Source organism: Athalia rosae, chromosome 7 (assembly GCF_917208135.1).
Source record: "Athalia rosae chromosome 7, iyAthRosa1.1, whole genome shotgun sequence".
NCBI classification, from domain to species: domain Eukaryota; kingdom Metazoa; phylum Arthropoda; class Insecta; order Hymenoptera; family Athaliidae; genus Athalia; species Athalia rosae.
This window is the reverse complement of record NC_064032.1, coordinates 10,974,324-11,001,332: the sequence shown is the minus strand read 5'-3', so window position 1 is coordinate 11,001,332 and position 27,009 is coordinate 10,974,324. Positions and strand designations below refer to the sequence as shown.

Here is a 27,009-nt window from a genome sequence, read left to right as displayed (position 1 = left end):
CTGTTCTCCTGATACCCAGAAAATTTTTCGGCCTTAATTCTAAACTTGAGGATCGCTGTTCTGGAGCTATAAATAATTCTCTTGTCTTCTGTATCGACGATTGATTGAATAAATAAATACATAGGCAAGCATACAGATAGTCCAGCAACAATTCTGTCGCTCTCCCTATCAAACTAGAAATAATCATGAAGGATTGAATGCATGCACATGATGAGGCACCAAGTTTCGGACCACCTCCTCGGGTTTCCTGTTCTCCTGATACAAATCTCCACTTTTCGACAAACTTTCAATTTTCAGGGCCGGCATTCTAGAGCTCTGCATTATCGGTTTCGGTTCAAAGCATGATTGAATGATCAAAGACACAGGCATGCACGCCTTCAGTCCTGCAATGCATCAGTCGCTCTCTCTCTCTCTCATACTAGGAATGGATGAACAGGGTGCAACGCATGCACCCGATCAGGCACCAGGTTTCGGAATACCTCCTCGGTTTTCCTGTTCTCCTGATACCCAGAAAATTTTTCGGCCTTAATTCTAAACTTGAGGATCGCTGTTCTGGAGCTATAAATAATTCTCTTGTCTTCTGTATCGACGATTTATTGAATAAATAAATACATAGGCAAGCATACAGATAGTCCAGCAACAATTCTGTCGCTCTCCCTATCAAACTCGAAATAATCATGAACGATTGAATGCATGCACATGATGAGGCACCAAGTTTCGGACCACCTCCTCGGGTTTCCTGTTCTCCTGATACAAATCTCCACTTTTCGACAAACTTTCAATTTTCAGGGCCGGCATTCTAGAGCTCTGCATTATCGGTTCCGGTTCGAAGCATGATTGAATGATCAAAGACACAGGCATGCATGTAGTTAGCTATGCAATGCATCAGTTTCTTACTTTATCATACTAGGATTAAATACACAGGATTGAAGGCATGCACATGATGAGGCACATGGGATTTCGAACCACCTTTTCGGGTTTCCTGTTTTTCTGATACCGAAATCAATTTTCGGCCAATCTCTGCATTTTCAAGTCCGGTATTCTCGAGCCTTACATCATCACTTCGGGATTGTATCGAAGCATGATTGAATGTACAAATACACATGCATGCGTTGAAGCCATGATGAAGCTATCTTTTCAACAACGAATATTATTAGATGAGGCGCGCAGGGGTCTGATCGAAAGTAATTGATACACCATAATTTGTGGGTCATATTTATTGAGAAAGCAGCAATCATTAATACATAGTTGGATATCGTAATAATCAGCATATGTCAATTCTTTTGTACAGAAATTTCGATTGCCACGTGCTAATGTTAATATAAAATAGTATAGCTTATTTCGTTATATCACACATAGTAACGCTATGTTAGATTATTAATTTAATTGTACTCTATCATAGTATATCGTCATAAATACACGCATACAACATGAAATCTGATTCAGGTGAGAACGCGGGACAATGTGGGGTACTTATGGAATCCATGAGAGAACAGACAGAAAAAATTTTCAATCCAAAATGATGTTTGAGGTTCATCACGATAATTTCAAACAAATTTCTACGGAATTTTCGGGGTGCCTCATTCTGCCTCGCTACCCCATATTGCTCTACGTTTCCCAACAAATATTCCATCTCGAAGATATGATGATTGGCTGCTTTTTTACTATGAGGTTATTCTTGTATCTTCGATGAAAGGCCAAACAGCTCCGTAGACTGCTTTCATTTCAATTCCTGAGCAAAAAGATTGAACAGAGTTGAGTTAACATGATAAATGTAAAACGCAGCTGTGGAAAAATTTACTCATATTGATTTGAAATATACCACTCATAGATCAATCTAATCGACGTATTCGTGTTTCTTATACAAAAATACATAGACAACGTATCTTGAAATTGATTTCCAAAATACTCAACTTCTTGCCCCAAAAAACCAGCCCGCAAAGGTATTCGTTGGCTCTAGCGATGAAGAAGTTTGTCGATTGTCTCCATGACTGACGAAAATCAAGTGCTATTGTTTGGATCAATTAGGATGTACTTCAAGTACGCTTGTCTTAGCAAACGGCAATCCTCACCTACGGCCGTCATACCTCGATCTCTCACTCTCTCCTCCCTTGGAGAGTGTTGACGATGCGGTTGTCGCTGCTTCTAATGCTGGGATTCCACTGCCGTTCTCTCGGGAGACGAGAAATGTAGAACATGCTCAGTTGACCGTAAACTGAGTAAAGCGCCCGTGATGGACCGATTCAAGATTGGTTGCGATCCACTCGAGTTCTACCGCAACGCCTCAGACCCGAATACACATCATAATTGATCATTGTTGATCGAACAAATGGAGCCTAAAATTCAAATGATGGCTAATTCCATGATTCGAAGCGGAGAGTGGGAAACAAGGAGAAAAAATTGTGCCGATTAGTTTTCAGATTCTGGAGCCAATGTTGTGAGCAGAAGAACTAATTCACGATAATTGATCGGACGCAGTGGATTTGTATTATTCGGATAAAATCTTGTTAGAAGACACATGCTCAAATTTAATTTCTCTTCAAATCGCGCGATTTATTTCGTTCGAATAGTTATATATATGTATAGTACAGAAGTATACAATTATTATAGACTAAGGGGGCATAATTATACACGGTTATAATATCTGTGAATCCGTTAATTGTACATATGTGATAATAATAAACGTATAAAAGAATCTTTAGCCTTGATTGATTATGTATAATCTATGGTATAACTTAAGAATATTGCAGTGAAAAATTGCCATATCGCGATACGTTGTACGCCCGGTTAGTTTGACTCGCAATCAACCTCACCGGGCGTTCATACACGCAATAAACAGTATTTACAACATTTTCAATCGTTGATCCTCAACCAGCGCATAAGTAGAAAAAAAATCAAACAGAAAAAACTATTCCCAAATCAATTTTCATCAACGCGCCCTCTCAAAACCACGACTCGGTTGGCTAGGAACCCCTGGAGGGCCGGTTGTCGCCTCAGCAGCAGCTCCGCGAGCTTCAACGTCGTTGTTAGCCGCCTCAGAGTCCCGAAATCGTTTGTATTTTCCTGCGTATAATGTAAAAAGATCGTGTAAAAAAATCGACGTTATTTCGTAAGTCTTTTTACGTTCTTAGTTAGTCTTCAGTTCTTTACTCACTTGCCAAGCGCACCATCATGACCCCCCACCATATGCTCCAACCCCATCCAACGAGGCAGAATAAAACCGTGAATAATTGACCAACGCCGACGATGGTGTTTATCAAGAATGCGCCTACTCGTGCTCTGGGCGTTGCCACTGCGGAAAATCTTGGCTGTCCAACGCAAAGGTTGAATAAACCACTCCAAAATGTACCTGAAATCGAAGGGATGCTCGATATTAGATCTTTGGTTAATCTTCAGAAGTGATTTCTAGCGTTCGGTTAGAGCTTTGTCGCAAGAGCCACAAACCTGTGCCTGGGATCAGGACGTTCCAAACGAGGCAAAACCAAGCCAGCGGTATCGGAAGACACGGAATTGATCCTCTCATAGGTGCATTGTGCTCCACCAGTACTTCCGGTATTTTGCTTTTAGGCTCCTGTGAAAAAAAAAAATGTGAAAATTGGCCTGTAATTCATCGTACTCCTTTTTCAGATGTTAACCAGATACGATCAGAAACAAGAGCTTTTTTTCAAACAGGAATTGGATCAAGAAATGAAAACCGTAAACGAACAGAATTTGTTGATCCTTCATCCTTGCAAATCCCTCGAGTTTGCCCCCCTTTTTTCTCTCCTGTAAATTCTTTGTAGCATAATTAATACCTCGGAAAGAACGGGCGCAGCGACGCTGGTCAGGCTTTGTTTGGCCTGGACGTTTCTGATCTGTTGAGAAGCGTCCTGACGTTTACAGCACGAACACCGTGAACAGAGTAGCCTGAAAATGGTGCCGCATCTTCGTTCGGGCGGACAACAGCTGCTCTCTTCTGCCGGCGCTACTCGACTGCCTCGCGAACATCCCTTCCAACTTTCAGGGAAACGACAACATCTATAAAATTGGGATGAAAATATCACAGTCGATGGGGTTGAGGGCAAATCGAGAAAAAAAAAAAAACCCACAGAATTTGTACCGCGCATCCGAAGCAAAAGCAGAAATAGAAATCTGTTAGAAATGGATAAAATTTTCATTTACTTTGTCCTATCCTTCAGTTTGGATAGACATCCTTTGTTGATCTCGTTGGTCGCATCCTGAAGGATGGGGGGATTATTTGTCTGAGATTTGAAGCCTCTTCTGCAGGCCAAGCACCTCATATTTCTTTCGAATCCTTTACAGCAGTTCAATTTGCACTTGCTGCAGGGCCGGCAGCACCTGCCGAAAATTTTTTTCCACTTGCTGATGTTTTCCTGCTGACCCGGAACTCGGGGATTCGGCAATCCTTCGCCGGCTGGACTGGTAACTCTCTCGAGGTCGTGCAGGTCTCCGCCAGGAAGCCTGAAATCAAGGTGCGTCTTTTAACCAGCTGTTAGCGTTATTAGACGCGATGACCATACCGATCCCGGGTGGTATTGGTATTATTATTATTATTATTATCATCATTATTGCTACACTAATTTATTGTTATGTTTTCCTATTGACTGCAGCCCATACACAAAAGGGTCTTCGGCCCGATATAATTTCTCCCTTATTGGATCAGGGTCGGATCGAAGCGTCGAAAAAGGGTTGGTCGCGGCATCGAATTAGTGTACAGCTTATAATATAATACGGCTAAGAATTACTGTTACTTATATCGCGAGGCAATGATGGGGTGAAGATCGATATTTTTTTCGCAGCACATATAAAATAAGCGAGTATAGGAGCGTGAGTCATGTATCTCGTAGGTGATGAAATCACGACTGTGATTGTTACGAAGAAAAGCATTAGAAGGCGCTTTTGAGTTATTTATTTTTTCCTTTCGATGAGAGAAAGCTGCAGAATTTATCGTCAGGAGTTGTACCGCATGATGTTAGAAAAGTGCAGTGTATTATGCAGTATAATCGTTTCACTTTCTTAGTTTCCATATACGCGTGACAAATGATATTCCTAACTCACTGGTGTAACGACGTCCGTGTGTTGTTTGAAAATCATCCTCTCGAGTTAACTAGATCGAGGAATGAATTTTTTTTCTTCCAAATCTTTCGTGATCTTCGGATTTCGCAGTCGTAAAATTCTAAAAAATGACACACCTGACGCCGCATGTGAATTTGCCGATTTCGCGAGATTTCAAAAAACACACTCGGTTCTTTGAACTCCGAGTGACAGAGTATAAGTTTTTCGAATATACGAAAGACAATATGGCGACTGACAAAGCGAAAAGTTCCTTTGTTGTGAAACGACAAATTGTCTGCAAATTCGTCGACACTTACTTGATCGTGCTGGCGGAGCTCGGAATTTTCGTATCTCCTGTTGAAATCCACATGTGCGGACTCGTCTCCAATATCATTTGCAACGGCACTGCATTTATCAAAAAAAAAAAATATGCGATTTTATCGAATCGCTGCACGAATTTCTTTTTACATTCGACGTCTTTTTGTCTCTACCATCGAACATCCGGGCTATCTTCTGTCTTGATGCGGTGGAATTTCGATAACGAATACAAAAAAAAATCGAAACAAAACTGAGGGATGGACGCAAAAAGCGACAACGAGACGTTAGAACTAACGAAAGACCAGAGCATGAAGAAAAAAGTTATGCCGACAAAAAGTAATAATGAGAGCGATTTTTCATCGTCGCACGATTGATTGATCTACCGCGGTGTATAACGCGAATTAATTGTTGTACGAGAGTCCGTGAGAACTGGCGAGAGAATTGTTTAGCTATTCAGCTGAGCTGCAACGTTCGGTCAGTAAAATCGGTGGCGGTTGCCCAGTCCGAACTCGTTTAAGACTCTGAAAGCCGAACACCCCCTCGAGGGGTTGGATGGCTGGCGGTGGATATTTTCCGTTGAGAGTTATAGTCACGCGAAGATTTCTTGACTCCTTGCGCGCTGACCAAACCTGCTTGGCGGCTGCATACATTTTGCAATCGATATTATAGCTGAGGACGCGACGCGTATTAGGTATACCCACTTGAAAACCTCGGACTTCGTGCAGCGCGCTGCTGAACACATCGAAGATTAACATTATTACCATTTCGATGACCTGCAGGACGAAAAATCGTATCGAAGGATTTTTTTTTTCTCAGAGATCAGGAGTTTGGGCTATCGAATTTTGATTAGTTGCCGCAAGCGGATGCGAAGAAGCGGGGATTTGAGGTCGTCAAGGTCGAATACCTGCCGGTGATCTCAGGGTCTCGTCTATTCCACGTAACGTAACGGGTGTCCGCGAAGCGTTAAAATTTATCGGTAGCTGCAGTTCGGAGCGTGGCCGATTTGTTTTCTGCAGAAATTACGTGTGTTTCGTACGTAGCGGAGTCGAGTTCGGTGTTGTGTGCAACGGTGGTCAATGCGACATGAAATGTGTTCCCAGTCTCCTTCTCCTTATAACTTAGGGCTGACTAGGGTGGCAGCCGTCGGTTCGAACGACCGGGTTAAAATATAGCTGAAATATTCGACCTTGGCCGCACGCGACTCGAACATGGGTCACTCTCTCTCTCTGGCGTTGCGTCGATTTTCGGCGACTCTCGAGGTCACTCTCCATTTCGCGGTGAACGGTGAGAACGGTGTCCACCTATTTCTGCACGTCGATTCGATCGGAATTGAAAAAATTGCATTTTCAATTCGTCGAAAGTCGCACGACAAAATAAATTAGCCGAGACTCGGTGAAATTTTACCGTCCGCTTTGTTTCGTTTTATTTTTCGCGTGTTTCTTTAACCAAGCATAATTACCGGCGTTGTTAGTAACGTCCTCATTTTCTGCTCATTTAGTATGCAAATTCCGGAAGTCGTGAGAAAGACTCCGAATTCTGCACCCTCTAATTAATCAACCCTTTGACTCTCTCTCTCTCTCTTTCCCTACCTCACCCTCGTGCCGTTTCCACCCTCTCGTTACGATGTAAATCTGGTTCTCACGATCGATAAACCGTTTGGTCAACTGTTCAAAGGCAAAAGGCCTCTCCTCCGTACTCACAGTCAGCTAGACAGGCAGACTATAAGAGGAACTCCGGAGGTCGAGGAACTCCTGCTTCCGGAATACCTCGAGGCCCTTCGTTCCTCTTTCCCTCTATCGGTTCAACAATACCGATCACGTTCAACCCCTCCGGGTCTATAATTGTGAATGTTTTCAGGGGCGAAAAATGTTTCGAAAAGTTCCCAGAGCTTTTTACATTGATCTCTAACAAAGAATGTAATGTCGAGATTTTGGAATTCCCGTTTTTTAATTTCATGCCAATTATCCCGAACCCGGAAATTCACGAATCATTTTTAAGTGTTTGGAATAACACGAGAATGTCAAACCGTGATTTAATAATTACTCACATTGGTTCTCCGTTCCGTTCCAAATGCATAACGTTCCCACTGAGGGTTTCAATGCCCTGCGAATGTCCCTTGACGAGATGCATGCCTCGTTTCTCTCTGGCCGAAGAAATCCCACCACGCACGGTATTGACGCTTACTCCGGTGTCCGTTGATCCGGTGGATAGTCCAGCTGTGGATTTCATGGACATCGCGCTCCCGGAAATCCGATGATTGTGGTCATCCGAATTTCTAACGCCCCCCATCATCACCACCGCACTGGAAGCTTGACTCCCACCCTCACTACCTATCGTAGTCACCGGCGTCTGAATCCCCCGATCTTCACTCTTCAAGGTCGAACGACCTTCGGCACTACCACCACCACCCCCCGATAACGACGTTTTACTTTCTTTCGCGAGCACGCCATTCGTATCTTTCGACTGTACCGAATGAATCCCTTCCCGAAGTACTTCGCCCGTCACAATTTTACCCGTAGTTGCGGTCGTTTGTCCACTGCCACTTTTTTTATGCTGGTTTTTGCTACCGTCCGCATGACTGGTCGTTTCTTCGTTATTCGCATCACCTTCCTGAGGATTATTTGGTCCCCCGTCCTGCGCGAATGGTTGCGTCAATTTCCCCGATACCGAAAGAGCCGGAGACGCGCTACTCGAAGAGGGAATATTCATCGCCGTCGGTCTTGCGACTGCGCTTCTTTTGCCACTGTCCGGATTCCGGCGTTTAACTTCCGGTTCTTTGTCCTTCGCTTTGACATCCCCTTCGGCTATTATCGTCCCAACAGCGTCGATTTTTAGTGGTTGCGCCGCCGTAACGGTAGTCGTGTTAACGACACTGGAGGTTCCACTGGCTCCCGAAGACTGTTTCAAAAGTTCCATCAGACTTATGTCATCGACGACCTTGGATTTCGGGGTTGCGACGTCCTTGACATCGGTCTTCGTTTCTTTTGTCGAGTTTTCGGTTTCTTTGGAAGTTTTTTTCACGTCCTGCGGTGCTTCCGTTTTATTTTCAGTCTTTTTCGCACCGTTTTGCAGCTGTGAAGACTCCGTAGTACTCCCGGGATCTGGTTTCGATTCGTTCTTCACTTCCACTTTTTCCTTCTTCTGTCCGCTTTTGTCACCGGGTTTTGGTACCGCCAGTTTCGCCAGAGACCCACGTCTCGCGTTGCCCTTTAACGTGACCTTTGGCTCCGGGACGGCCCCTTTTTTCACCGGAATCTTAGAGGGTGACATTGGCGGTTCGTTGTTCGTTGTGACCTTGCCTGTCTTCGTCGGCGGTTTTGTCGTTTTCCCACCTATGCTTCCTCTGGGACCCCCCGTCGTCTTAGGTATGGGCGGAAGGGTTGAACTCCTCCTCCTTTTAATCGGCGACGATTTTTTCTCAGCGGCTTCGTTCCTCGGCCCGGCGGTTGATTTCTTTTTCTCCAACGGTTTGGTAGGCGTTCCCTGAATCGGCGAGAGTCCAGGAACTTTGAGGGACCCCCTGCGCGAAGGCGCGATCTGTTGATTCACCTCGAGGTAATTTTTCGAGGTCGCGCGCCTCCCAAATTTCGGTGAGGATCTTCCGTTGGTTTCAGTTTTCGTCAGGGACACCGAACGACGTCGCGCTGGCTGAGGAATCAGACTGCGTTTCGGACTGTTCTGCTGCGACGTCGACACTGAAATTCAGATGAATAATTTTCACGGACGATCTGGAAACGAGAAAAAAAAAACAACAACACAAAACTTTGACTTCCACTCACTTCGTCGAGTCACTCGGCTCGGACGACGAGCGTCCTTCTGTTCGGGGGTTTGTGGTCTGGATTGCGCCCTGGGTGGGGGTCCCTTGAACCCGCGTCCTCTGAAGGGCGAAGCTCTCCCGGTCGCTAGGCTCGGAGAAGGACTTCTCGACGTGGGGGTCGCTGGCCGGGCTTCGGCAATTATAACGAAACTGGATCTTCGTCTCGCTCTGTTCGAGGACGTCGACGATGTCGTCAACTTGTAAGGCTCCGGTGCCAAACTCGGAGGTGCCGAAGGAACCGCGAACATCTGACCGCCTTCACCCAGGACCCGGAACGGCGGCGCACCCCTTGTGTCAACTTCGACGCGCCTCATCGCGATAAACGGCAGCTTATTTTAATTCGGATCGATCCTCGAGATAAGATGGAACGTGCGCTTTCTTTCTTTCTTTTTTTTTTCGTTTAGTTTGTTTCGTTAATTCTTTCTTCCAAGGTTGATGCAGTGGGTCGCTCGCCCTGCAAAATTACGAAAAGATGGAACCTCAGATTACAGAGTAATTTACCTTCTAATTGAAGTAATTCTCTTCGATTATAAACAGTGTGGGAAGACAGATTACATGGTCTTGAATTAGCTCGAAGAACTCCATGTGTAGTATGGAGTGAACGAATGGCCACGAGATAAAAATAAAGGATTTCTATCGAATTCGCACTGCTGGATTACGTCGATGAATCCGCAGCGTAGTTGTCTGCCCCTTTGTTTTTACAGCGTAAATGTAAGGTAGTTCAGTGGGACTTACCGGAGGCCTTTGATTTCCTATGTGGAGAAAGAAATCGAGCTCCTTCCGGTGAAGTACCGTTGACAATTCGAGCTGCTTCCCAAGGCATGACATTCACGCTCTCATAGTCCCGATGAAAACGGTGGAACGCTTTTGGAATCGACATCCATCGTTGATGATAATATTAAGGCGGCTAACGGAGAACGACGAATAGAACCGCATGTTTTCCAACTCCCCGGAAACTTCACCTACATACATAGACGATAAATTTTTAACACCGTGGAAGAGTACGGGAAATTTCAATTAAACGATTTTAAATTGACCTCGGGAAATATCGAGTTCTCCAAAAAAATGCCCCAAGTGGAACAGAAGTTAGCACGCCGCTGAAATTTGACGCAAAACGGCGTCCGTGAAATCGAAATCGAAATTTTGACAATTTTGATTACCCGCCCCTGGCTTCGAATGGATTGAAAAAAAAGAACGACTGAATTTGCCTACAAATCGAGGAGTGCTACTCGCGTGACTTTTTACTCTCAATTAAGGTATATCAAACGCTACAAACACCTTCGGCTGTGCACGGAAACAGAATAGAATACGTGTAGCTGCTAACATAAAAGAGATTATGTATACAGAGTTGTACACGTGACGAATACAATGATTTTTATCAATAATTCACGATGTATTCCTTGGAAGGATTCGACCGTGCACGTTCATTTTTCGCAACGATCGATGTTCCCTGTCAAATTTCGCTCGATCAGCTTTCAGATTGAAAGAACCAGAAGGAAGAGAAGGTGAGACAGACCCAATGGAGACTCAAATTTCTTTCCCTTACGTTCGGTCGTGCGAACACCTTCCCTGGGGACCAGTCGGCGCTAATTGACTGAATTATTGCAGCAAAACGCGACTAATTTATTTCACCAAAATGGGATTGGGACGTACTGGGAAACGATTACGCATTGAAAATTATCACGAACCCGATCTAATACGGCGCTCCCTTCTAATTCTTACTCCAACCATACGAATATGTGTATTAAGCTTCCATTGTTGCCAGGAATCGATTATTCCGAGTTGAAAAATGAGGTTTCTCCTTGTTCTACCGGATGTATCAGCTGTTCTACTATGCTATTTGGTTTTTTTTCTTATTTTCCTTTCTTTTTTAATTTTCTTTTCTTTTTTTTTTTTTTTTGTTCTCTTACCGCTGCACACGGCGTGTATCTGAAAAATATAGGGAGTAGTATTTTCGCAGAACGTGAATCGGGATCAACTGATATCGAGCGTCGTCCGTAACGACGTAAGAAAAAAACTTTTCTCGGACCGATTCTTATCCTTTTTTCTAATTGATGCAATATAAATTAATTACCACATCGTTGGTTATAGAGCGTGACAATAAATTTCCGTGATTACTCAACTAATTATTTTCAACGTTTCTATGGTACGGGATTACAACATTCGAAAGCCCTCATTTCATACGTGTAATTTATTTGTTTTACAGCGTTAATTAGACTGTTTGAAAAGTGAATTAGTACAGGCTTATAAGCACGCGGAAAAATTATGGTTTTACTTCGTCTGAAAGTCCGAAAAAGAAACCATGGGATCTCAGAAATCGTCGGATCTTCAGCTTTACCTACAACGCTTGTCGCGAGTACGATCATTTGCGATAAACCGTTGCAATTATAACCGTCTAATTAAAATGCGTAAACAACGCCGCGCTTCGTTTCTTTTGTTGATGATACGGAATGCCGGTCTTAAGATTGTCGGGCGGGCGGCCAACATTAGGCGTTGTCGTTCTCCAATGCGGCTTGAATCTCGATAATTTGGTCTCAAAAATCTTTTCGTATCTCTGCCCGGGAGATCGTTGATCCGACAAAAGTTAACCAACGACCACGTGAGACGTCCCGGAAGAGATGAATGACATTTTATTAGAAATTTCGACGGAAAATCGGTGCATCGAGTTAGCCGAACGCCGTGTGATCCGATGTTTTGGCGGTCCCGATGCCCGGGCGAAACGAAATCGACCAAAAGTGTTCTTGTGTTCTTGAAAACGTCGTGCACGTTGATAAATCGATACGACCTTGATTCAAATTTATGAATTTATTATAGAGAAATGTTCGATGAATGTGAACCGATGATTTTCACCGTAATTTTCATCGTCGAGAATATGTGCGAAATTGAAATGAATGTAAAAAAAGCTCGTTACCTGATGACAATTGTCAGAAAACAGTGGCGAAAATTTATGCAATAACTCCCTTGCACCGTGTACAGTCCTATATCAATTATCACAGATTACGATCGACTATACCTAAGCTACGATATTGGTTCTCGTCCGCACGTGTAGAAAATTTGTTGAAAATTTGTCATTTATCAAAATTTGAGGGAATATTATTCGTATACGAAATTTCGAAGGTCAGAAGGATCTTCGAATTTCAAATTTCTCCTATGATCGAACACCGTAAATTTGGAATTAAGAAAAATCATAATTTTAAAATCAACCACTTTTCTCACACCAAGTACCGTCGTACTCCAGACGTTACTGGTTACTGCGATAGCTTCACCCTACCTGTCCACTTCTACCTGCTGCTGCTGTTGATGGTGGTGGTAAAATTTTATCCCTCCCGCAGCTTTCCTTACACACTGCAAAGGAGTTTACCCGCGCCAGCGCCTTAAACTTTGTTTTTCACATCGGCGGACAGTCTATAATGGTAATAATATCAAAAATAATCCGATCCAATTCCGACACCGTGTACATAATATTTGTTTATATACTATATATATGTACAATATGTTGTACCAACCTTTTCATAGACCGTTGCCTTTTTTTTTTATTATTTTATCTATCGCTCGGTTCAATTATTTTTTCATTAATTACAGTAATCTGGTTTACTATTGTTGCAGTTACTGTTATTATTGTTACTACTATTATTCATAATTTGACGATAAGAGATCTGTATATTTACATAATCTCATAGGTGAAGTGACACGCGACTATAATCTGTAAAGTTCTTTGGATAACTGAGAGCGTAAAATGAAGAAGCTCAAGTTAGTCGAGAAGCAGCAGCCAGCAGCTTCGGGAGGGCCATGCACGGTTCCTTCGGATATCCCGTTGCTCCAGCACTTTACGTACGTGTGTGCTTCAGGGAATGTCTTAATTTAAAAGCAACCTCCTATACCCGTTGGAGAGTTATTTTTAAAGGGTGTATCCGTATGCACATACACATACGGAGCATGGACGCCTTCGTACACCCCCTTTTATCTTTGTTTTTCATTTTTTTATTGTCCCATCGTTTTTTACTTATTGTTAATACCTCACTGTGCACACATATAACCGCACTTCCGCTTTTCGAAACAAGCTTGGTGCTTTTTATACACCAAACGCGTGAAAGAGACCAAATTATATCGAGTTCTGAGGAGCCAAAATATGCCCTCAGTTTTTCAATATTCCTCTGATCTGCCGTTGCAACGTATCCCCATTATCAAAAAAATATCAGAAACAAAAAAACTAGACAGCAAATGTCTAGTTTAATTGAGTCCAATTTTTTTACTCCATCTATTCTTTTCACATTAATTGTGAGTGTATTAAATATCTCTAATTGAATAATTTCTATTCGAGTAAGTCGTTGACGACTTTACATGCTAGGCAAAAAATTGAGGTCCTTCTTCGTATAAACCACCCCAAAAATGAGGGCTGAGGTAGAGTGGTGCGGGGTATAACCTAATGTATTAATGTAGGTCGCGCGTAAAAGAATTTATATAGGTGTATATACTTCGTATTGTATAGGTACCTATGTGCGTTATATCTCTAGTCCGGAATCGCCGCTATACCTGCACCCTCTCGAGTTTAATTTTTTCCACCACCTGCAACCCCACCCCATAAAACTGACTGACTAAATCTTAATAAATGTTACTTTTCAGACGTGGCCATCGCATGTATTTGTAACTGTATGGTATGTGCGAATTGTAATTTAAATTCTGGCGGCTTGTATAAATTACACTTTTATGTAACACCATTCTCCTATCGAACTTCTATAGTCAATCGGTATTATATATTACCTAATCTGAATCGAAAAAATCGGAAACAAATTTCGCAATATTGCACGTGCAACAAATTCAATCGATGATCGATGAAACGATTTCATCCCCTTACTTTTTTCTCATCAGAATTCAACCCAAGTATCGAAGACGTACTTTTAACGAATTGGCTTATTTTTGAAGGGCCTGTATAATATAGTTTTTCGTCGGGGCTGCGTTACAGATACAATATATCTGTGCAGATACTCAAGAGGTGCGCGACAGGGTTCGAGATTTAGGGAGGGGTGGGATGAATCGTGCGAAACGTTCGAATGTTCTATGTATACAATAAACACGCGAAAGTAGATTCAGGCCAAATTATATGCGATAAGGGTTGGACTGTGCGGAGCGGGCATACTAAAATTCGCTAACACCTTATTATGCCGTATACCTCTGATTATTATCGCCCCATATATTTATTATTATAAGAGTTCGCCGAAACGTGCGACCCACTTATATAAATTACTATCTCATGAAGATAATCTGTTCGAAGTAGGGTGAATTAAATGTGCCGATTCTCAATGGATTTTCTTTCGCGTCATATCTCGTTCGAACGATACTTTTATTTTCACGCCTTCTTTCTGTCACCTTTAGACGGGAAACGCCCTTAAGCCACGAAACTGATTGCCAGCCGAAAAAGTTATGTGTTACCGCGAAGACCAAATCTGTATACATATATCGGTTCTCCAAAGAACGGCCCGTAGCTATTGTTGCAACGGAGATACGAAAATATCCTATCCCGCGATATCCCATGTTCGTTTAGGGTTGTGTATTACTGTACATAGTACGTGGTATATGGCATGGTGATGCGGCGGACTTCGAATTATGTATTCTCGAACACATTAGCCTGATTGGAGTGGTGAAGTGGTAGTGCATAACTCTAAGGGATTGGCCCTCCCCAACAACCGTCAAGGCATCGACCATCACCTCACACTTTTACCACCCTTTCGCCGACCTCCCATGAATGTATATGGTGTATGCTATGTGCGCATTAATAATTAATATGTGTTGCACTGCAAATTTTCCATAGACCTGAAACAGCGCGATGATGGTTCTTTCAATCTTTGATTACGCGAATTCGATGATCTTTTTCTTCTGTTAAAAGGGCTGGCTGATCGCCGTCCGACGAATTAAACGCTCGTCTTTGTTGGATTGTTATTTTTGTGTTTTATTATTATTATCATTATTACTATTCAATTTTTCGTCATTCATTTACATACAAATATCATCTTATTGTATAGGTACATACTATATGTCGTCATAATATGCTATTATTATCATCGTCATCGTCATCATCATCATCAATATTATTACTTATAATTTTTGACGTCGTACTCCGATACGAATTAGAGCTCATGTCAGTTTGTACATCATAGCGGCCATGTTTTGGAGAGGTGATTGAGTGCAATGTTCGCCCTTACAATTAGTCAGATAACAACATTTATAATAAAAACAGCGACAGGAATGATATTCGTAATAATAGAAATGATAATAATGACAATTTTAATAATAATAGATACCCTACCCCTAAAAATAAGTATTTACGATTCGTACCTAAAATTATCATCGTTGACTGATGATTTATCATGTTCTATATTTATAATAGAGATTTGAATTTTTGGTAATTTCTTTTCGTTCCACAATTTTCGATCCTCAATTTTTCCTAATTTCTCTTCTTTCTTTTTTCCCACTACCATACGTCTCGCTGAGAGGGGAAAAAAGAAGAAATAATCAACGTATGGCGAATCTCAAATTTTGCTCTATACTTGTCTTTTCAAACTACGATGACGACGATTTTCGTACACGTTCTTTTCACTTTGTTTTATTTATTTTTTTCCTCTATTTTATTTCATTTATATTATAATATTATATAGAATAATACAATATACAAACACTCTTACGTAATACTCATAGTAATAGGTATATAATTAGCAGTATAATTGTAGGTTTATAGTTTGTGATAATAGTAATAACAATAACAACAATTTAATAATTAAAAAAAAAGGATATTTGTATGAAATAGACATTAATTAAATGCTGTCCAATAATACTATCTGTGCTAGATTGAGATTGTGTGTATGTTTTTTTTTTTATTTTGTTCACTCGTTCAATTTAATTATTATCTCACTAATATTATTATCATCATTATCATTATTCTTATCATTTTTTTCTTCTTAATGCGAGTTAGTGACAAAGAAAATTTCACGTACAATGAGAGCATGATATAATAATTATACGTTATGTATAGTGTATAACTTGTTGAGTTGATTATGTGTACATTTTTGTATATGTCTTATGTATATTATTATTGTAATAATTTTATATTCACTTTTATGTGGCGTATAAGCGTGTGTTGTACACTTATACCGCGCAAACCGCGATATCAGAAAACACTTCTCAGTTCATTTATTAATATTATTATTGTTATTGTTATTGTTATCGTTATTATTATTATCCTGTGTCGTAAATACAGCTTTTTTCTTCCAATTGTATTACAATAACAACAGGGATAGTAAGAATAATGATGACAATAATAACAATATGGTGTAATGTTCAATTTATCTGTGGTGTAATCATTATTTGTGTCACACGTTTCGTCTGTACTTCTAGTAAAAATCATAGCGATATTAACTAGAATAATAATTCTGAAGATGATGACGGTGACGGTGACAATGATGATCAGATCCTATGCGTCTAACCTTCTAGCTCAAGTTTTGTATAGTTTTAATATAATTCAACATACATATTAATTGTTAGACATTATGGTATATATATTTTTATTTTGGAATGAATATTAATTATGAAAATTGTTTATACGTATGTAGAGTTTCGAAATTATTTCGTTTTCTTTATCCGTGCAATTTTGTTCGTTAATAAATTGTTGTTTTTTCATTTGTCACCAATTAAACATTTTATTCATTCATTTGTGGATTTTTCGTTTTATGTATGTAATTATAGATAATATACACATAATAAATAATAATAATAGATTATATATATTTACAAAAGTATCATATATATATATGTATATATATTGCAAAATGTATATAAATCCCGTTAATTTATATAATGAGATTGTTTTATAACTATGAATTAATATACAAAGGATATAAAAGGAGTAACGATTGTGACTAAAATTAAATGCAATTTTATAAATGGCATAGAAATTAAGTAGTCGACTTGTCGAGTAGATGCTAGAATTACATGGATAGATAGGTACAAAAGTGAATGATAATTATTAAGTATGAGTGAATAGCGAAACACGAAGACGTGAAAAATAAAGAGAAACACAAAACCGAATATATAATACGAAAAAAAGATTATTATCATTATTATCATCGTTATTATTATTCTTGTTGTTGTTGTTGTTGTTGTTATTGTTATTATCATTACTTTATTTTTCATGTATACTCGATGTCGTCGCATGAGTTACAGGTATGCTCATAGTACATACCGTGTGAAATTTTTTGTTGGGTTGTTTCTCATTTCATTTTATTTTATTCATTCTTTCGTCTGTTCGGAATTTCATTAAAATTCACTAACGGATCCGTCAATAAAAATTCAGTTCAATTTCAAGTCTATATAGTTATGAATCGAATCATTCTGTATGTATACCTACATAATACTATGTAAGGTATACGATACTTTATATTACATTAGATATATATGTATAAATAATACAGTATTGCATTTGATAAAATACATAAATTGTTGCGTGTATAATAATAATAATATTTGTATACATCAGTCAAAAAAGTCGTCAGTAATGATTACTAGATATTATTATTACTGTTGTGTGTGCTGCAATTTTCTGTATCCATTAACTTTGTCGGGAGGAAAAAAATATATACGTATATATGTATATATATATCAGAAAAAAAGGCTTTGATTCTTACTAACTGTTCATTATTATTATTTTTTTTTCTCTCATCTAATTGTCTTTGTCACTTTGCTTCGATTTTTTTCGTTGGCCACATCTCTTTATATTATTTTTAAATTATTCACTACCATTGTAATTACTATTATTGTTGTTGTTGTTGCTATTATTATTACGATTAGTATCAGTATTAATATTATTTCAATAATTATTATAATCATGTTTAGATACAACTTTTAACAGAATTTCTTATATGTGAACTTCTCATGTTGTTACCGTACATGTAATATATTATATTTAATTATTATACTTTTAAAGCGTTCACGAGACAAGAGAAAGAAAAAAAAAGAAAAAGGAAAGTAAAAGCCTGTGTGCATTTTTTGATATACTTACAACATGCAGTTACACCCTACCATATACGTGTAGTCTGTGGTACATATAATTTTTTTCCTCAATGATTATATTTAATCATTATGGTTTGATCATCAATTATCAATGTAATAATTTCATCCCGAATTCATTTAATCATTTATTACTTCTCTTTTTCTTTTTCAGCAATATTTTGACACGTAGTTAGTATCATTTATTTATTTATTGATTTTTGCTTCGAGTTTCATTTCATCTAAGATTACAAGCATGTGTATACTACCGTATCAAAGTCATTTCTAAAAAAACGAAGAAAAAAAGGAATCTAAAAAAGAAATCAGTTATCGATATAATCTAACAAGGTATGTGAGAATATATATATATATATAAAAAGACAAGAAAACAATGTATAAAAAGAATATCACGATCTAATCAATTAAATAATTAATTATAATAATAATTGGAATAATGCACGTGTGCGGAAATATTTCAAATTTATTTATAAGAATGATGATAATCATTAGTCATATTAAAGTTACGTTATCGCAGTGTTATTTGACTCATTCATTTTGAATATTGTTTGTTCTATTTCATTAAAATTTTTTTGTGCCACGGTAGCGGTAAAAATATTGTTCAGCGATATTGACGATCTTAAATTACCGGATTATCTTTATAAGTATGAATAACGGGGCGGTGTGCACAGTTTTGTCATCAGTTTTTCGTTTTTCTTTTTGAAATATTTTTTTTTTGTTTCACACTCCTCTCATACATTCTAATAAATGTAACTACATACGTATATAGAGTAAAGTATGTCAGATATACCACAGAACGCTTATATTTGTGAATGACTTTATGTATTGATCCCTATCATTTGTTTCGATCATATATCTTTTATTGTTTTTGCTTTACTTACGGCGTTTCCAAAATTTTTGTTTCCTCCGAATTTCCTCAAACTTTTGCTTTATCCAATTCTCACAGCTCTCAAACGTAATGAGGATTTCATGAAGTATGTTCTCGCAGTTTATACCTAAATTGTGGTGACATTGCGATCATGGGAATTACATGTATCTGTTATTTATTCGTGTAATTGTTATTATCGTGTTGCTGTTGTTATCATTATTACTATTATTATTATTATCATTATTATTTCGTGGAAATGATTCATCCTGAATTTTCGGAAAGATTACTATTATTAATGTTTAGTTATAGTTAAATGTATTTAATATAATTTTAGGCAATTATTTTTATGTAGATGAGAGACAGTTGAAACGTATGTATAGGTATTCATACATATACTTATCATATATGTAACACATACATCTATACATAATTATTACTATAATTATTCCATTCAATTATTCATAGTTTAAGTTATATAAGTTAAAAGTTAATTATTAATAACCGTTGTTATCATTACTTTTTTTTAGACTTACATACAAATGGCTGATATACATATGGATATAGCTACATATCGTGTATATATGTATTATTATGTATCATTATTATTATGTTTTAAAAAACCTCATGTTACGCGTGTTTAAAAATCGAAATGAGATGATTTTTTTCTTACGGGGATGTCGATTTTTATTCTGTCTGTTTCTTTAATTTTTTTTTTTTTTGGTTTTTATGTTTTTATCGATAATTCAATTTATGCGAATTAGAATTTCTTCGTTTTATTTCGTCTTGCGTTTATTGTAGTCTTTTTCTTGTTATGTCTTCTTCTCTCTATTCGGATGACATGCGTATGATAATTTATCTAATGTACGCGCGCGATTCAGAATTACAAATTTTATTCAAAATTTTTAATTTCATTAATAAATAACGCTGTGCGCGGTAGTAGAAAAATGAAGAAGCTGGATTGTTGCCGATATAATAATAATACTATATAAGGCAGAGACTGTAACGTTTTTTCATATATGTTTTCTTTACCTTTACCTTCTGCTTAATTCGGACCTCAACGCTGCAACAGAAAAAAAAAATTTCGGGATCGCAACGTGCTGGGAATGATAATTTTTGATTTTTTTATCTGAAATGAGGTAAGTAACTCACCATCGATTATCTCTTGCTTCATTTTTTGGAATTCTCTGCGTACATCTTTTATTATCTCAGCCTTAAATGCCTCCATTTCTTGTGCGGATAATGGTGTACCGTCGTTAACGCCATTAACTTTGAGCAATGTATCTTCGGAAGCTGATCCAAATCTTTTACGGGCAGATTTCGGCGAATCTCCACCTCCGTTGCCTCCGTTTGAAAATTTGTTGTTTGAAGAACCGCCATTCTTGTCCCAGTTACCCTTTCCGGGCGAATTTTCCGGTTCCTAATATAACAAGGAGAAACGGAAAGCGAACAATGTCAATCTGTTTCTGGTTGTTATTTTCTTTGGAATTTGAGACGGGTCCATCCCGATTGAAGAAATTTACGTACCGGAGGCTGTTCAGGTTGTTTCTTCTCAACAGCTGCGCGTCTGCGTGCCAGAGTTTTGGCCATTTCGTCCATCATCGATGCCATTCCTCCGCCCCCGCCACGGCCGAGGGTGCCGTAATTTCCACCGCCACCTCCTGTTGCACTGCCACTGCTGCTTGTACTCGAACCACTATTTTCTATGGGCTGGGGTTGCTGGAATCAGAAAAGTTTGAAATTCTGTTACGTGTGTTTGTCCGAATATACTAGACTTCCATTGGTAAATAGAGAAGGTCGACGACCAAACGACTGGATAGATAAATGGAAAAGGACCGGCATAAATTTCGAATACAATTGCCAAATTTTATTACAACCTGGAGTAGAGAGTAAAAAGAGAATATCAAAAATCGAACATACCTGTTTTTTTTTTAGTCTCGCAGCCTGCAGGGCAGCCGCGAGGGAGTTCGTGTCGGGTGGTGCGTCGTTGAGGAGCTGATTAGACGAGTTAGAGTTGGGTGCGGGCGGGGGTGGAGGTGGAGGTGGAGCGGCAGGGCCACCAGGGCCACCGGGTGGTCCCATTGGTGGTGGAGGTGGCCCATTGCTGCCGATCGGAGGAGCATACGAGTTAGAATTTAGAACCGAACTAGTCGTAATCGAACCGTAGTGATAGTGGTTTAACAAATTCGAAGGGGTACCGTATGACGGGTTCGAGGAATTGCTAATAACGTTAGCCGACGATGAAGCCGATAATGACGAAGATGAAGTATTATTACCAACTGGTATTGTCGCGTACTGCTGCTGAGAATTATTCTGGGACAATCCGTTGCCCACTACCGCGTACTGATTTTGGGACTGATTAACCGTTGACGCGTACTGATTTATCGAATTGCTGCTACCGTATTGGCTGCTATTCTGACTAACCGAATATAAAGCTTGCTGTTGTCCGTTTTGTGCGATCTGCTGATTACTGCTACTAATATTACCAGTTGAAGAACCGTACAAACTAGTTTGACTAACACTCGATGCTGGAGCATTGTAATTGGACTGATTACCGTTAATACTGTTGTTCTGATTACTGACTACTGATTTATTATACTGACTATTAATACCACTCTGAACACCACCTGATGAAATAATGCCTGATTGTGATGAATTACTACCACCGTATATCTGGTTTACCCCTTGATTATTAACACCGTACACTACGTTCGATTGTTGCTGTTGTTGTTGTTGTTGTTGTTGTTGTTGTTGTTGTTGTTGTTGGGACATATGCTGCAATTGTTGCTGTTGTTGTTGCTGCTGCATTATTTGATGATTAGGATTTTGGGAGGATGCGTACTGGTTAACCATAATCATCTGCATAGGAGGGGGTATCGGCGCGTTGCAATTCGTCATCCCGTTAACCGGATTCCCCGATTGTTGTTGCTGATAGTTGTTTATAGCCTGCAAAGGCGGAGGGCACGGTGGACAAGGTGGACACGGTGGGCACGGGGGTGCCGAGACAGGTGGTTGCGGTGGCGGAATCGGCGGGCCGGTAACCCCCTGCTGCTGCTGCTGCTGCTGCATCTGCGATTGCGATACCGCCGGGTTTATTAAAGGTCCGGACATCACCGGAGGCTGCGGGGCCGGGGGTGCCGACGAAGTTCTATGATGGCCCGATTGTTGTTGCTGTTGTTGCGATGATGAAGATGATGAAACCGGCGGACAACTGGGCGATATGGCACTCGGGCTACTCATCACTGGGCGAAATTAAAAAAAAAAACATTGATCAGATATTTTCGTGGATACGGGGAGAGCGGCTATTGTTGCGTTCTCTGCGTCATCGCCTCACCTTGGCTTTGCTGTGACATCCGTCGCTCTTGAATTATCGCAACGTCTTCTCTGGTCATAGTTCTGTGCATTGAAAAATTCGTATAATAAACTTTGATTTTCTGCAAAATTCATCGCTTATGGTTAAATTGTCTCCAGCGAGCTAAACTATCAAAACGGTTTATAAAATAACTGCGATAAAAAAAAAGAATTAAATGACAATTGCAATAACTTTGTTATAGTACCTCTTAATCAGCTATACCTAAAAGGAATGCTAAAAAGGTGAGTAGAAATCGATATTAATGCGGGGCGCTTTTCCTATATTTTTAAAACCGGAAGTCATCGTCAGATTGACGAGCCTATTCACACTCCTGAAATATATTCTTATCCTGCAGCTTTCCTGTTATTGCGACGTTTGTAACAATATAGATAAGAAAGAAAAGGAAGAGAAAAGAACGAACGACAGTTATAATATTCAAACTGCGTAAATCGAGCAGCCGGTGATAATGCATTTCGGGGATTTGTTCTCTTGAGATACACCGTTGTTTTTTTTTTCTCATAAATTTACCAACCTGTATCCCATATCCTCTTCGTATTGAGCGGTTCCCAGAGGAGGTTGTTGTTGCTGTTGCGACAATTGTTGCTGCAGTTGTTGATAGGTCGGTGCAGGTGCTGCGGTAGCAACTGATGGACCGAGACTCCTCGAAATATTACTTCCATTACTTAATACCTAAAACCAAAGTGTACAATTACAGCGATAAATGATCGAATTAGCTACTAATTAATCCCTTATTGGATTTTATTAGATAAATTGAGTCAAGCAAGGTGAAAAAACGAGGTACGATTGCCAACGCAATATTCTCGCGATCTCCTTGTCTTTTCTTTTATTGTATGTCTTGAAATGGCGTATCGATAGTCGCTATTTAGTCTTTTTTTTTTTTATTCCGATATCTTTTGAAAATTTTTGACTCCGAGATTGCGGAGGTGATATAATAATATGTGTATACAGATCTTGTAACTGTGGAGGACAGAGCGCGTGTTACATGAGCGTTAGGGTTTTTGCTTCCTGCTGGTGGACAAGTTTATTATCAAATTACATACGTCGTTATACGGCATGTGCTCGACGCACACGTCGTTCGTTTCTCCACCTACTTCCATTTTCATCAGCTGCGACAGCCGAGGCTCTACTACTCCGTATAGGTGTATACGTATTATACTATGCAACGTCCGGTTAATTTTTGTGTGAGACAAGCCTAACAATGAAGTGCAACTACGTAGTAATCCAATATCTTATGTGTATAAAGTGTCCTCTCGTAACATGTAGTTCAGTTTGCACCATTACCTTCTTTCTCTCTTACTTCTTTGTTTTATTATTTATTTATTTTTTTTTTTCTATGGTTCTCTGAGGCACTTTCGGAATGTCGTCGTTTCGTTTGGTCTTTTAAATGCGATCAATTCTTAAGAATAATACTCACGTCGAGCGCTTGGAGCATAGCTTTCGCGAATGCATCGGCGTCGTCCTTGCTCGAAAAATTTAGTCCATAAACGTGTTTGTTGTCCCTCCATTGATGGAAGGTAATAGTTGCCTGATTGTACTTAAGTCCCTTTAATATGGCGCAGTTTATAACGATTTCGTGATCCTGAAGTTTTCTCCCGACCACTCGAAACGTGTTGTTCAACTGGTGGTGGTACAATTGTACCTTCGACAAACCAGATGAACTACCACTCGGTATCCATTTTTTGTTTACGTCGTCGTAAACCATCACCGACGCACGTGCTGACGATATGCTCACCTCACTGAAACAATTCAATTTAAAAATTTTAATACTTCAAACATCGTTTCGCCTGAATCCGTAATCATGAAGATAGCAAGGATTCTGTTTTCTTCAAAACGACCGTCTTCTTCGGTCTTCGTCCCGAGTTCAAAAATTGTTCAAAATTGCGTGAATATAAAATACCATGCCCAGTACTCTTCCCATGAAGCTTGTCTGTTTAAGTTGGCGTTATTTTTCGATTTTCTACGATCCATAAGGTCGTAGTCCTGCGGGACGATTTTGTCCTGCTCCATGTTTTTTTGTGATTAGTTTGTTCCTTTGTCAATTTGTCCTTTACCAGCGTGATTTCTGAGTTTTAATATACTCTATGAAAAATTCGAGGCGTCGCGCCCTGCAGGTCCCGAGGGCTGACGAACCCAACAACCCTCCAAACCCAACACAATCAACTCCCTCTCCCCTCCTACACTTTTAGACTCCCGATGGCCGTCGTCGCCTTTAGGAAGCCGGCTAAGACAACTACGCACCGATCACCTCAGGGCAGGTAAACACGATACGCGAGACGATATCACATTTTTATATTTCTTGCAGGACGACAACGACGGAGACGTCGATCGAGTGCATTTACGGGTTTTCCGGATATTATTATACAGGTGTACGCCTTCGTTAGTCGTCAAAACAAAATTAATTATTTCGACTTCGAGTCCTTTTTTCTTTTTTTTTTTCTTGCTTTCCTTTTCGTTGCAATTACTTTGATTTCTCAATGACCCAGTAATGTTTTTCCGGCGAATTTTACCGACCAACTGATCGAGTCTCGAATATGATATCAAGTTTTACAATGTTCACTGTTCGGTGAGACAAAATATAATGATAAAACTACTTTTAGTGCAATAGGAAATAGAGAAAAAAATCCCCAAAGGATGCGTTACCACTTCCGGCCTGCGGCCGTATGATAATCCTGATAACGCATATTACTTGCTCGTTAACCAACCGCATGCTTCGAGAGCGAACTTCCATATCGTGTAGGTACATGAGCATGCTTGACACACTCTGTTTTTATTAATATTCAATTCTAGCAGGCTACTGGAACCACAACATAACCTACATAACATTTATCAACAATGTTAACTGGATAAAAGATGAACAAAACTTAGAGAAGGTAACAACGAAAAAGAGTGGGTAAACCGACATTGAAAATTTTCCATGATATTTCATACGAGATCTTGGAAAGTCAGACTAAAAAATATAATTCCTGTAAGAAAAGAAACGAAAATCATTACTTGTCAACCCATGACTCATGTAACTGTTAATTCAGTATTTCTTACAGATTCGGACCGCTTTTTGTATCCTACATGTGTCATAGTGTTCCTTGAAAATGCGCACATTTTGCTGATTGTTATCCACCTCCATAGCATTTCGGATTTTTGTTTCTGATAATTGAGTTTGTATATTTTAGAACAATGGTAGTGTGCTATGGTTTTGTACGTTTTTTCGATATGAAAAAATTCTACGAAATTGATATGAAATCAATGATGATCATCGGCGAATGATTCACTCGGAATGATTCAAAATTATTGTTATTGCTATCGATTCTGTATTAATTAACAAGTGTTTTGTTTGGACAAATTTTATTTAAAGTATTAGAACGCATGCAGTAGGATTTTTTGATTTTTCGTTCAATTGGTTCCGATTGTAATTTTTGTTTACGATTATTGTTATTTTTTTTTTTTTTTGATAAATAAAATATAACGCGATGTAAACAATTAGCATTTGCAGAAAATTAGATACAACAATTGTAACTGCGGTGGTATTTTGTCAGTGGGAATAACGACAATGTCTCTGTTTCATTTGAAAAACTACGAAAAATGGAGAAGTGAGTCATTCGATTTCCAAAGGTTTGGGTTACAGGAGTGTGCACCTTGACAGGGACTTGGTGTGTAATTTTCGTAGGTTTTTTTTTCTCGATAACTTGCAGACTTTTTTTACTTCGTAAAAACGAAGCTGAAACGAATGTAGGAACAGCAGTTCTTCTCCACGATTATTAAACAATAAGAATGTAAATTTCATATGTATTACTCACTTCATATTGTCGGTTATTTGTAACTGCTATGGCTCAGATGTGTATGGTGAATTATATCTCCGTTTGCAAAGTATTTCACTGATCCCATGAAAACAAGTTAGATTTGGACAGGATTTACGGTAATTCGACATAAATATTTTATAATTATCAAATAAATATTATAGTATATAAATGCAGTTTTAACAGAACCAGAAGCAGCAACTGCACTAACACCACAGTAACACCCTATTATACATCAGAACGGCCATATTGGAAAGTACGACCCCCGTGCAGCTGTACTAGCAGGATATTTAGTTCTAAAAGTATCCGTGGAATTTTCAGCGCTCGACCGTGGCTTCGAATAACTTTAACTTATTTCATCAGCACGTTGCGACCTCTAACAAATTTTATAAAAAACTATTACGACTTACCCTTCAACTCCGACCAACAGTTCGACCCCCTTTTTACCTCCAGTTAATAATCATTAACTCTGCTTATCTAGTGTAGAAAAAAAGTATTTCCTGAATACTGTTACCTATAATGAATAACTTTCCAATCACAATTTTAAGCTATAAATGTATTTGAATATAATCGATGATATTATAATTTGTAATCAAACTTCAAGTTCCAATATCGGTAATTGGGGATGGTCGCCGAATATAATCCATAAAAGTTACAGGCATATGATATGATCGAGTTGCCACACATATCAAATGTAATATATAGTAAGTGATAAATCAGAAATTGATTCATACGA

General features: G+C 39.2%; 2 protein-coding genes across 3 annotated transcripts; both read right to left on the bottom strand.

The window, feature by feature from the left end:
• Window positions 1-2,543: 2,543 nt before the first annotated feature.
• Window positions 2,544-12,417, bottom strand: LOC105691058 (protein stum). Its single transcript, XM_012409305.3, has 9 exons — window positions 12,102-12,417; window positions 9,926-10,152; window positions 9,153-9,644; window positions 7,421-9,068; window positions 4,162-4,461; window positions 3,795-4,017; window positions 3,445-3,571; window positions 3,155-3,349; window positions 2,544-3,063 (listed from the first exon to the last, which is right to left on the bottom strand). Exons 3-9 carry the CDS (start codon window positions 9,502-9,504, stop codon window positions 2,930-2,932), a joined length of 2,979 nt encoding a protein of 992 aa, XP_012264728.2. The 5' UTR covers window positions 9,505-9,644; window positions 9,926-10,152; window positions 12,102-12,417; the 3' UTR covers window positions 2,544-2,929.
• A 2,955-nt stretch (window positions 12,418-15,372) lies between these two features.
• LOC105691127 (protein enabled) lies at window positions 15,373-26,914 on the bottom strand. Of its 2 annotated transcripts, none has more exons than XM_012409413.3 (8): window positions 26,274-26,914; window positions 23,897-24,218; window positions 22,994-23,151; window positions 22,444-22,505; window positions 21,030-22,351; window positions 20,637-20,828; window positions 20,262-20,529; window positions 15,373-20,172 (listed from the first exon to the last, which is right to left on the bottom strand). In XM_012409413.3, the coding sequence occupies exons 1-8, from the start codon at window positions 26,276-26,278 to the stop codon at window positions 20,144-20,146; spliced, it is 2,358 nt and encodes a 785-aa protein (XP_012264836.2). In that variant the 5' UTR covers window positions 26,279-26,914; the 3' UTR covers window positions 15,373-20,143. The 2 variants fall into 2 exon arrangements, with proteins under 2 accessions (XP_012264836.2, XP_012264835.2); XM_012409412.3 differs by lacking the exon at window positions 26,274-26,914 and adding an exon at window positions 24,380-25,034.
• Between the last annotated feature and the right edge of the window lie 95 nt (window positions 26,915-27,009).